Genomic DNA, 13,230 nt, shown 5'->3' with positions numbered 1-13,230 from the left:
TTGAACATGGCTCCCAAGAGACCGGAAACGATATGAATTGTTTTTAGCCATTTGGAGGTTTAATGATGCTTATCGTTGTATCGTTGTGTTAGGATTGGGACCAGTCGTATCGCTCTAACGTCTAATTTTACTACAATTTAATCATAAATAATTAATACCAATCTAGCAAATTATCCATTATCTTTACCTTTGACATTTTCAACGTTTCGTCGTCCGTATCCGGCCAACATACTCGACGTATGCTGAACGTCTTTACTGATTTTTACGATTGAAATCTTACCGTTACGGAAATGTCAAACTAAGCCCATTGAGAGAGAGAAGAAAATTAAAATTTGATCAAATTCTTTAGATAACAATTATCAAATTCATCTAGATGATTTACTTTTCTTTCTTTTTTCCCAACTTTGATTAGTTTCTTACTAATGAGGTTTCAACATGCCGCTTATGATGATGATGAAATGATAATTGTCTACTTCCGTTTTTCTGATTAAAGACAGTCGCTCCTATCCTTAATGATATTTTTTTCCATTATCTGTGGACTTCTGTCGACTTATTGGATTCATTGCCTACTTCAAAAATATAATTGTTGCAGCACATGAAAGGATTTTGAACAGTTTAGTGATGCTTGAAATGAAAAGCATATTTTAACTCTGTTTGAACGGGGCTTTAAGATAATAATAATAATAATAATAATAATAATCATAATTTATTTTATTCCGTCTCTTGTCTCATCTGGACGACTAGACGCTTTTTCATGTCAAGTTCTCAGAACTATATTAAAGACACAAAGACACAAAATTAACAACATGAACTGTGGGCTAGTATTCTAAAGAGCAACAAGTAATGATCTAGAAAACTTGTTAAAATATTTCTGCATGGCGGATTGCATTAATATCGTCGATAATTTTTTGACTCTAATTAACTTTTTCACTAAAAACTGTGTTCTAAGGGAGTTAATCAATGTGTTTTCTTGACCCAACTATTAGATTAACACTTAAAAGTGGAATAATTTGCTCCAAAGTCTAGATAATCAAATTAGCGCATTTGGTTTTAAGTGATGACGTTTGTTTTTGAAAGTCATAATTAACAGTAGGCCTATATTAGTAATATTCCTTAAAAAAACAAGTTTTTAAAATTGACGTGATAATTGTTATAATGTGTGTAAGTCTATTCTCACATAATATTTTTTTCAACAAACTGAGAATATGTAAAAGAATATATTATGCTTTGAATTTCATATGAACAAATTTTGTATCGCTACAAATTCAAATTTGCAAAAATCGATACCGTTATAAGGTTTGACAATTTTTGTACAATTTTTTGGCATTAGGAATTATGAAAAGTTGATCTCATAGGCACCATTGATTAGACTTGGATTGGCATCACGCGCCATGAGCTGACTACAAACCATTTGATTGGTTGTAATATTGTATAGTATTTCTCTAACCCGAGTTTGAAGTATCCGAGTTATATTGGAACACCATGAAATATCGGGCCCTCTTATCATCTATACCCCACCCCTATCATAGTACCTTACCCCCCGGGACAACCGCAAACTTCTCAGGTAGGAATCAGATTTTTTCAGAAATTTTCCTTTTTTAATTTGAAATTTGTTTTAAAGAAATTTTGATTTTATTTGAAGTTTAAAACTTTCAATATTATTGTAAATGTCAAATTTTGCCAATTTTTAATTTGTTAAATATTGCATCCTTAATTAGCAATTAATTTTTTTTTAGAATTAAGTCTTCGAACTTTCTTTTTTGTTAAGTGTCAGATTTGATATGTTTGTTTTTATCCGAAAGGAAAAAAATATTTCAATTTTAATTCTTTATTTAAAAAACATTTTTGCCATTTTGCTTGTTTATTTTGACCGTCTTGATAATTGTCTTCGAAAATGTCAAATTCTGCATATTTAGAAGTTTCAAATTAGCTTTTTAAATAAAAATTTCTAAACCATCAGTTGAAATATTTCAAAATTTTAAATTAAAATGAATATTTAGGCAAACTGAAAATTCCAAAAATGTCATCTCGTAAAATTTTCATATTGTGTTCATCGGACATTGAATGCAAGTTTATGAATGTAAATAAATCAAAATTAAACCAATGAAAATAAATTCATTCAAAAACGCATCTAAAAGTGTTTATGAGAAAAATAAACATCATAAGCATTGTTATGAATTTGGAAGAGAATTTTTCTTTGTCTGGGTATAACAATTCTTATTTTTCTGTTATTCCCATATAAATATTATTGTTATTTTTTGCCGGAAAATTTCATATTTAGTCAGTGTTTATTTAAGTTATTCTGTATATATATAAACTAAATATCTAGAATTTCGTTGTATTTTTGTGGATGGAATTCACATGCGAGAGGCGGTAATTATTGTAAGTGTACCCAATTAAACACAAAGCTAAGATAGGAAATCATTAATTTCCAATTAATTAGGATAATTTATAGGGGAAATTAGGAATTCATAATTGACAATAATTATTGAATATTTGCTAAATTTGTTATTATTTTAGATAATTTGAGGGCTGTTCAGCGAATTTTAAGAAAGATCCATTTCCGTTTGAAATTCACAATAAATGTTTGACTAAGGAACATATTTTACTTTTTGTGGATAGCATGCAATATTGCGTTATTATACGTTCTACAGAAATACAATTATGATTTACAGCAATAGATGTCCATATTCAATAATTGAACAGCTCAAATTGACTCTGCAACAAAGTGTTTGGGAATTGGACATACCTTTCGGAGAGTTCACATAGTTAGTATTGTGTATTTGGTACATGCATATTGTGTTTTGTTTACTCGTCATACCTTCAGAGGATTCACATAGATACTTATAGTTTACCGTGTATCAATATTGTACAACAATCGCATAAAGCGTTTCTCGTAAACCCCCACCATTGCTTCCGACAGTTGACACGGTGTCGGTTTTAAAACTCAGTACTTGTTTCATGTGAAAGTCAAGTCTACATCACAGGTGTTAGCTACTTGAAAGCATGTTTGTTACATTTTCAAACCACTTTTTTTAAATTTATCATTTCTTGTGTGTCGACCACCTACTGAGGCGTCTACTACCTTTGTACTAAATAATATTCACTTTTGATAAATAATATTCACTTTTTACTAAATTATATTCACTTTTTACTAAATAATATTCACTTTTTACTAAATAATATTCACTTTTTACTAAATAATATTCACTTTTTACTAAATAATATTCACTTTTTACTTAATTATATTCACTTTCTAAATAATATTCGCTTTTTACTAAATAATATTCACTTTTTACTAAATAATATTCACTTTTTACTTATAAATATTCAACTTATTCAAGATTATCGAAGATTGTTTTACGCCAAATATTTAGCTTCTTTTAATCTTTATGAATGGTCCCAACCTAGACTTTGTCAAAAGTTTAAAGAGCTAAAAAAAAAAGGAAAAAACAAACCAAAATCCCACAAAAATCATTCCGACATAACATGAATTTTTAAGGCCTCAAATTTTATCCTTGGTGCTGCCTATTCAACAGGTTAAATAATTTTCTATCTCTATTTTGTCAATGGTTCCGATTCGGTCTGTGATTTGTTTTATAGAAAAAAATAAAAAAAAGAACTATTCCAAGTCATTAACGCATAACATGAATAGTTAAGGCCACAAATGTTATCCCTGTGACTGTCCGTTTCAGCAGGTTAAATATTTAACATTGTAGCCAGTTATTGAAGCTGTCTTTATATAAAGATCAGTGAGGGGCTACTCACAATTAGTGTTTATTTGTAATACGAGTTTTTATAACCCCACTTTATCCACCCCTTTCTCCTGTTGGCAGCAATTAAAGCATTCGTATATTTAGCCCGATGAATAAATTTAATTTGTCGTACATGTGTTAAACCCGTAATTTTCACTATCGTTTGCTCGCGAGCACGTGTCATATCGCACCTGCATGCGGCCAGTTGAAGAGTGTGTTTAGAATCTAGTTTATTTCTGGTATCTCACGACCATTATGCTTTGATTAGTTACACGAAGGAGAAGTAGGGATTATAAATTTCCGATTAATGTCATATAGGGGTTTTAAACAGGGGGTCTTTTATTCTCTGAGCATCATTGACTGATTATTTAAGTGCCTCCTCACATTATCGACTCGTCATTATCAATTCGACACTCGTCCTTTCCGGACGACTTTCACTTCTCAAAATCTCTGAATATTTAGGAAGCGGTGAGTTGGATATGGAATTGTGTTGATTATTCAGTTCTTAGAAGATTGTTTTGGATTTTTGGACAGACAATATATATTTTTTTCTGTCATAAAGCTGATTTATTATTTGTTTCTTCTTCTGTTTGTCTGAATTCTAGAGTGAATACCTCGAAAGCACTGTCCTTTGATTGTTAGTTTTGAAATCAAAGACAAACGGTTTTTAATTAGATTATTGAGAGTCCCGAAATCACTGGCTGGATTTGTTCACATTAGTCAAGTCTTATTTTTTTCTAATTTCAGGTCTTTCTTCGGATCCACCGAGATCGACCTCGAGTACTGTAGCTAGCTCGTCTCCTGCCGGATTCGAGCCCCACCCTACAGAAGAGGCATCATCCTCTATTTCTACCCCAAGCGGGACAATAGCCACTCACGATAAACCAATGTTGCTCCTACAATCACAGGTAAGACCAATTTTAATTTTTGAACTAGTTTTTCTATTTCATACTGTCGAGTCATCTTTAACATGCACAGCTTGGTTTAATGTTCCTTTCGGCAATGTCCAAGTCCTCCCTGACAATCTTTATCTGACATGCTCCTTGTTTTCCAAACACCTGACAGAATGTCAGAGATCAAAAATAAAGAAAAATTTCAATTGTAGTAGCGTAAGGTTTTTACTTTGATTTATTACGGTCTAGGTTTGCAATGCACTTTAAAGAAATTCTCCTTTTTAAAATGTACATAAAAATTTTAATTTCCAAACTTGGCCAATTAGAGTATAGATAAATCAGTTGACGTATCAGATAAGTATACAACAGAATCCCCCTATACGCCGATAAATCCAAAACACCAAGTAATTATTGTAAAACGTCTTTAATTTTAAACGTTCAGTTTTATTTTTAAAAAGTTTTATTTGGGTAGTATTCCTTTAATCTTCGCTTGTCATAAAATTAAAAAGTTGTCTGCAATGGACCAAAAATGTGTAAAGAATGTCATATTTGTAAAATTAATGTTTTATGTTTCTCATTGACTTGAATAGCAATATGTTTGATAAATGTGTTCAATTGTAGAATTTATTGTGTTCTTAAGGTAGAAATGTCTGCTTCCGAAAAAAATCGAAGATATATGCTGAAACTATTAATAACGATTGTCAATTTTTTGCATTTTCATCATACTTTGAAAAGAAAAATTGTAAAAAACTGCTTTTTATTCCGACTGAAAAAATTACATAAAGCATTTATAGAAAAATATTATTCTGAAAGGTACTCTTAAACTTAACTACTCTAGTCAACGGAATTTTAGAGGCAGCAAAACAAACGAAAGCTTTATTGCTAGCGTGTTCATCCCTTAAATAGAATATTTCGACTTCAATTAACACTAACAATAAACAATCAGTATTGCTAATATTTTTTGATATTTAAAAGGTAAAGTTCCACAGACGTATTCTGTCTAAAATTTTGAATGACGAAAATCACTCCTCGATATACCTTTAATTGCCAAGTAACATGACAGTAAACCACGATGCTTTTTGAAATATTTAGGAGTAGGTCTTAAAATGAACAATTATAAAGATTTGTGAAAAGTGATCAGTTTAATTGAGTGAAGTTGAAAGTTCATCATAAAACCATTGACAAGACATTTATTGGGGGACAATTTGAAGCCATATGTTCTGGCACTTGATGGTTAATATTCTCAACTGTCGGCACGTGTAATGCACGCGTAAACTCGATCTTGACAAATATCATTCCAGAAATAGCTCCATTCTAGAACAGATTGGCAAAAATAGAATGTTTTTAAATTCAGCCAACCATAACCATGTTTTCGATCAGATTAATCGCAATAATGTACATTATTAGAAACCGTTTTCCTAGTAGGGGGCGCCACTGATAACTTCAAATTATGATTGACATATGGTTGATTTGTCGGTGTGGTTACACCACGTGCCCACGTTCCATGAATCAAGAGTAATTGACGATGGTATTGAAAAGGAAATGACGTGGTTGATGTCAAAATCATAAAGGACGAAATGAGATAAAAATCATAATATTTCAACATCTCTTATTGTCCTTAACCCTAATTATACCGACTCGTGTTTGTGGCCATTGATAATGTTTTCCCTCGGTAAATTAACCCTTTCATATCGGCTGTGGACGTCGAGCGGTGCATATTGCACTGTGAAGTCTATTAATTCGGGATATTGCTTATCTCTTCTCTTATCAAAAATAAAATTAAAATGTACAGTAATTATTAATTATTATCTTGCACATATCAAATAATTTGATCTTACATTTACAAAACTGAAATATTAATGGAAGTCAAAATATAATATTTCATATGAACCAACCAATTTCAACTGAATTCAATACAAAAAACAGCGCTTTATTGAGAAAAGGTCATTTTTGAGAGTTAGTGCCTCTTTAGTTAACAAGTGAAGGTGCAATATTCGATGCTCATTCGAAATTCAATTTCATATTATAGGGCCAATTTTTAGTGTTAAAATATGTGGCTTTAAAGTTAATTTTTCGAGAATAAGGCCCTGTGTTTTTTTTTTTTGTTTTTTTTTTAATTCAATGTAATGCATTATAAGTGACTAGATATTGTAATGAATGCATATATTACAATATATTAAGTATACAATTGGGTGTATAAATTGGCTATTATTGGCCAGTCGGGAAATACATTATATTCGTACTCAATGATACAATATCAAAGCTAAAACATTTTTACAATATTACTTAGTTTCTTAATATCCATTTCTTTTGTATTTTGCAGACCAATTACGAGTCGGCGGCGCCAGGAATGGGCGGAAATCATTACGGAGCGTACACTGGAAATATCACCCCGCCAACCACAATGGCCGACATAGGCGTTTTCTCAGCCTCATTTTCAGTTCCACTTCCGGACTTCCAAGCAGACCAGTCATTTGCCAATGAGGACATCTCCGATAATTATGCTTCCGGTTACGAGAGCAGCCAATCAAGTTTGACGAGTTTTCAAGCCCCCGACCACGCACAAACACCGGCTTTTCACGAGCCTTACAGTTTTGAAGGAAGCTTTGCCTTACAACAACGCGAGACTTCAAAGCAACCCTACAATCTGTACCAAGACCATACGAATTTGGGACACGAAAAGTACGGAACGCCAGTGACGTCATACGAGGACGCTTTCCAAGGTTTTACTCCCAGTGAACAGGAATTCTTTCAGCATCGGTTTTTGGATAATCAAAAGTCCTACTTGAAACAGCCTTATAATGATAATCAGGAAATATTTAATCAGACCCATCTGGGATTTACTGACATGGATAACAAACAATCAGTATATCATACGTACGACACCGCCGGCCATTATGCCGCCGATAATCCCCCATTCCCCGGATTCGCTACTCCTTACTACGGAAATCAGAGTGTGTCCTGTGCAAATTCTAGTTTTTCATTTACGAACCGACCTGTGCCTGCCTCGTACCTAGGCGATTTAAGTATTCCGATGACCTCACAGCATTTACAGAGAAGACCGTCGTTATCGATACCAACGCCACCTACACCGGATATGTAAGTATATTATCTCCCTTTCAATCTGATTAAGACATTGATGACATGTTAGCCATTTTGTTTTTATGGAATCTCATAGGACTACTGATCATACTCTGCTATTATCACGAAATCAAATATGATTTCTTTCCATATTAAATCACATGAAAATCTTATTTATGGCTCATCAAAAATTTAATGTATGAAGACTATAATTTTGTTAACGTGGCCAATCGAAAGTAGACCACTGTAGGTGTAAATATCCTCCTGTATGGTAATCGGATATTCTTCTACATCTGAATCTCTAATAATTTTTCCCAATCTTGATAGCCCGTGTTGTGTCTTCCAGGCTCGACAGACAGAAATATCAGCTTCAATCACCAACCACCCCACCAACCCCTAGCTCGTGCAGATCCTCACCCCCACGGGATCAGCCAATGAAAGAAAGTCTCCTATGTGCTGTATGTGGTGATAATGCTGCTTGCCAACATTATGGTGTTAGAACTTGTGAAGGCTGCAAAGGTTTCTTCAAGGTATGTTTTTATTTATATTCTCAACAAAGACATAGGTTATGACATTTGGGTCATGTGTAGGATATGATATGTAAATCAAGTAGAGGTTGTGGTGGGGGGGGGGGGGAACGCCACCCATGAGTCAGTACATTTCTATTATCACCCAAATTGAATATAGACCCATTCAACTCTTTGTATCAGTGACATGGTGGAGCATAAGTAAAAGAAGTGGATAAAGCTCACGAATATAACTTTACCATTTTCAGAGAACTGTTCAGAAGAATGCCAAGTATGTTTGTCTGGCAGATAAAAACTGTCCTGTGGATAAACGAAGAAGGAATCGGTGCCAATTCTGCAGATTTCAAAAATGTATGGCAGTAGGAATGGTCAAAGAAGGTGAGTACTATTTGCATGGAATGTGATCGTCTAGTATTCAGGCCATGGCCAGTATTTGGATTAAAGGTTTGTTCTCTGTGACCAGTTGGTCCATGGCCTAATCCTTGATCTTTTCCGGATTATCAGTACCCATTTACAGCTGGGTCGACTGCAATAATGAGGAAGATGACTTATTCAAGGTCGACAGATTTTGACACCCGCCGACTGAGATAAGAACCCACAATCGTCATTTTTTTCGGCGTAAATTGAAACAAAGGTAATATTTATTGACCTATATTACTTACCAACTTCACTGGTTTCTATCTAATGTTTCACTGTTAAATGTCAAAAGATACGATAGATAAAATAATCTCATTCATTCAGTCAGTCCGGTCAGGTAGTCATTCATTCATTCATTCAGAATTCATTCTTTTAATTTATTTGTTATTTTTTATCATTCATTGATATATTTTTATTATAATTTTCTTGCATTCTTCTTATATTCATTTGTTTATTCACTCATTGATACAGTCTTCAGAATGTTTTGCTCATTCATTCATTCATCAGAATCCTTTACTCTTGCTTCCAAGACGTTACATTGTCATATCGAAAATAAACTTTGTCTCTAGTAAATTTTTAAAATGTAAAACCAATTTAAGTTTGGAGTTCGTTCAATATCGTGTTTTGAAATGTACTTTTTGCCTTTGTCGTTTTCGTGATGCTTATCAATTAATAGTAAAGTTTCACAGGCTTGCTCTGATAATTTGTTTCTTACATGGCGCCGAAACTTATCTTACTTAAACCTCCACGCGAATTCCCGTATAAAAATGGTTTTATGATAAATATACGTGGCTAACGGCCAGTATCTAAGAACCTATCAAACAATAACGACGAGAAGCATTAAGATATAAGTACAATGGTTATTGTAACCAGATAGCGACCATTAGAAATCATCTTAATAATAAGTACAAGTGGGTACCTGCCGTGTGAGTGACTCCCCGAGGGCAACTCGTAAGATAGACTCTCTAGATCTTACCTGAGGGTAACTCAGTCGAGTATTGTCTATGTACAGATGTTTCTTGTTGGTGTACCACTTTCAACTGACTGCAGGCCGATATCCTTCTTCAAGCTATTGTTCCAGTTCTCTAGTCGACATCTACGGCAATTGTTCAAATTTTCTGACCACATTGTCACGTGATCATTTTTATGTCATTTGCTAAGAATTTTGGAACTTTTAATTTTTTCAAAAGATACAGATAGACATTTTGAAACCACTGAATTTCATAAAATTCAAAAAATACAAAAGTTGTATTTCGTTATGTTAGAGGTATTTTTTATGTGAAATTTGACTGACTGTTTCGAATGTAAATTGATCTCTATCAAATGTTTCAGTTTACAAATCACCGTTTTAATGCGGTATCTTCAAACTGTACGATAAATATCTCGTAACTAACCCGGAGCAAAAACCTCCATATTGTCAAAATAGTTGTCTAAACTCTTTAAAAATGATGGATACCAAATTTCATAGGCGCCATATAACATATATAATATCTTTATATTTAACGCCATGAGCCAAATAAAATTGTCCAAATATTGTTGTTCAGAAATTCTGGCCTTCCTTTAAGTCGTAATTTCAAATTTTTCCCATATTATTAAATACTCGAACCTCTTATAAAATTCCAACCCATTTCCTTCGCTCTTTAACAAATCATGATATGAAATTTAATACAGCATCTATTGCGTTTATGAAACAATTTCATGTGTGGTATCATTTTTCCTGCCTCTTGCCAAATTATTGTCAGTTTAAGAAAATATGCAGTAGAAATTATTACTGTGTGGATTCAGCTGGAATTGAGAATAAACGGACATGTTGCTTATTTGAGTTGAAATGAAGGTTTTAATATTAACGTACATGATCCCGCATTATAGACAAATCAAAAACATTGCTATAACTATAGACAACATTTGTGAAGAATCACGAAATGTGTTTTGACAAATAAATCGACATTCTTGCAGATTGTTTATAAGAATTCAGAAAATTTCGTATTGTTCACATTTTATTGTACTTCTTACGTTTCGGTATAACTTTCATTTCCACCCATCCTAATCGTCAAAAGAATTTTAAGACGTAATCAAAGATTTGAAATGGCCAATATATATTTTTTTTCTTACCACTTTCCAAAGAAAAAAAATAATCAAGTCCTAAACAAGCCGCCATAATTTTTTTTTTCATAGACTGAATATGTGCATGTCTTCTCATTAAAGAGTTCCTTACAAAAATAGTAATTAAATAACGGAACACAATTTCATGGTAGACAATTTTTAGTGTACGCAACGTTTCAACAATTAACATAATCACCATCACGTACAAATATAGTATGAATGTATACTCCCGAGTAGTACACAACTATTTACATTGTCATCATCAGTTTATATGGTATACTACTCCCGAGTTATATTGTACACAACGTTTTAACCATTTACATTTTGTGTTTTCCAGTTGTACGATCAGATAATTTGAAAGGAAGACGAGGTCGTTTACCATCTAAACCAAAAAGTCCCCAGGAATCACCACCGTCCCCACCAGTTAGTTTGATCACTGCCCTGGTACGAGCTCATGTTGATACTTGTCCAGACCTACCCAATCTAGACTATAGTAAGGTAGGTAACTCTATTTAAAAAATTTTGTCTGCTCTTTTGTGTGCAAAATATTCGTCTTGTATTCTCTATTAATAAATACAAAAGAGGATGAATTGTGTGCATCATGATAATATTACGTCATCTTTGGTGATATAACGTTATCCCTTTATATCATGGTGATATAACGTTATCCATTTATACCATGGTAATATAACGTTATCCCTTTATATCATGGTGATATAGGCCCTAACGTTATCCCTTTTACATCATGATGATAAAAGGTAATTACATGCAGGCCTACGTCGCAGTTATAATATTACGTTATTCTGCTTCCATCGTGATTATATTACGTTTTTCTGCATATATCGTGATAATAAAACGTTATCCTTTATAAATCGTGATAGACCGGTCTTTACCCTTACAGAAGCATCTGAAAAAAAAATATTATGATACATCCACATGTCGTTTCTTTCTCCTTTCAGTATGTATCTAAAAATTTAAGAGTTTTATCATTCTTATTAAATATAATTTGATATTTATAGTTCCGAGTACCAAGTCTGGAAGAATCTGCAAGCACCGTTGCTTCTGGTGAAAACTTCAAGATGTTTTACGACATTCTCATTCAATCCATTGATATCATTAAAAGCTGGGCAGAAAAAGTTCCTGGTTTTACAGACCTTTGTAAAGAAGATCAGGAATTGCTTTTCCAATCGGCAACCTTAGAACTTTTTGTCTTGAGAGCAGCTTATAGGTAAGTATTTTTTAAAAATCGAAATTGACAAATTTTCATTTAACTTGGATCGATTTGAGGACGAGCGGTAGCACGAACGGATAGAGCGTTGAAATCTTTAAATAGCGTCATTTGTACGTTAGGCTGGGATGTATCCACCCATGATGTTTACTATAAGATTGTTTTTTTTCTATTTCAGAATCCAAGCTAATGACGATAATATTATATTCGATAATGGTTTAGTTTTACATCGGCTACAATGTCTGGGTATATTTGGCGATTGGGTCAACTCTATTGTGGACTTTGGACTCAGTCTTCATCGTATGACCCTTGACCTGTCTTCTCATTGCTGTATGGCTGCTCTGTCTATGGTGACTTGTAAGTATCTTGATTATCTTTTCACAAAAAAGTCAATGCTAAGACTCTCGACAGTTGAAATCGAAAATAAGAAAGCTAATGCCGCTGATTTGATAGAATTCCTTATTGCACACTGCACAACATTGCCTCTCCTTAAATTACTGAAATAAAAGTAAAACGTTAAACTCTCATTTCATTTCATTTGAAAAAGTGGTCTGAGTGCAGTCAGGAAATTTAGAGGGTACAGTTCTTTATCTTTTGACTCTATTCAAAACACCTCTGTCTGTAGCTTATATTATCATATAACTACTAAAAATGACGGATATGTTCGCATTAGAGTTTGTTTGGTTCCTTTATGACGTCATTGATATCAGATATTTAATTATTTTCCTTTGTATCTTTCCAGTACGCCATGGATTAAAAGAACCACATAAAATGGAAGAACTTCAGATGAAAATAATCGATTGTTTAAGGGATCATTGCACCTACAACAGTGAAGCTCAAAAGAAGCCAAATTTCTTCTCAAAAATCTTAGGCAAAATCGCAGAACTCCGTAGCTTAAGCCGCGAAGGACTTCAACGTATGTTGGAATTCAAATTAGATGAAGTGCGAGCGCCACCTGTTATAGAAAATATGTTTCTTTCCAGTCAACTTCCGTTTTAAATCACCCATCATTCAAATGTATCGAGCTATTTTGTGATAAATCTATGACAATTGATTATAACTATCCAGATTCAGGGCCAGTGATTTCATGATAATCCATGTGTCAGGGCCAGTGAACGGTGACAAAGCAGAAGAATAACGAAGATTTCAAAAATTACATAATGCACAATGTAAAATATGATTATATCAAAAAACGCCGATTTGAAAGATCACTATTATGGAAGACT

At 33.2% G+C, this 13,230-nt stretch overlaps 2 protein-coding genes across 2 annotated transcripts in view; both read left to right on the top strand.

Moving 5' to 3' along the window:
- The window catches only part of LOTGIDRAFT_237449 (hypothetical protein), a gene marked incomplete at both ends in the record, with an annotated part of 28,707 nt that extends 20,956 nt beyond the window's left edge, over positions 1-7,751 (top strand). The window contains 2 exons of the mRNA XM_009046831.1: positions 4,503-4,663; positions 6,972-7,751. Coding sequence (XP_009045079.1) covers positions 4,503-4,663; positions 6,972-7,751 — 941 coding nt within the window. The remainder of the gene's footprint in view (positions 1-4,502; positions 4,664-6,971) is intronic.
- A 409-nt stretch (positions 7,752-8,160) lies between these two features.
- On the top strand, positions 8,161-13,003 carry LOTGIDRAFT_136520 (hypothetical protein; the record flags this gene model as incomplete). Its single annotated transcript, XM_009046830.1, has 6 exons — positions 8,161-8,259; positions 8,505-8,634; positions 11,114-11,274; positions 11,796-12,004; positions 12,183-12,361; positions 12,747-13,003. Coding segments are annotated over 6 exons (1,035 nt in total), but the record flags the coding sequence as incomplete, so codon positions are not given.
- Positions 13,004-13,230: the final 227 nt, after the last annotated feature.

This window comes from Lottia gigantea (assembly GCF_000327385.1).
Source record: "Lottia gigantea unplaced genomic scaffold LOTGIsca_107, whole genome shotgun sequence".
In the NCBI taxonomy this organism is placed as follows: Eukaryota; Metazoa; Mollusca; class Gastropoda; family Lottiidae; genus Lottia; species Lottia gigantea.
This window is presented reverse-complemented; position numbering and strand designations above follow the sequence as displayed.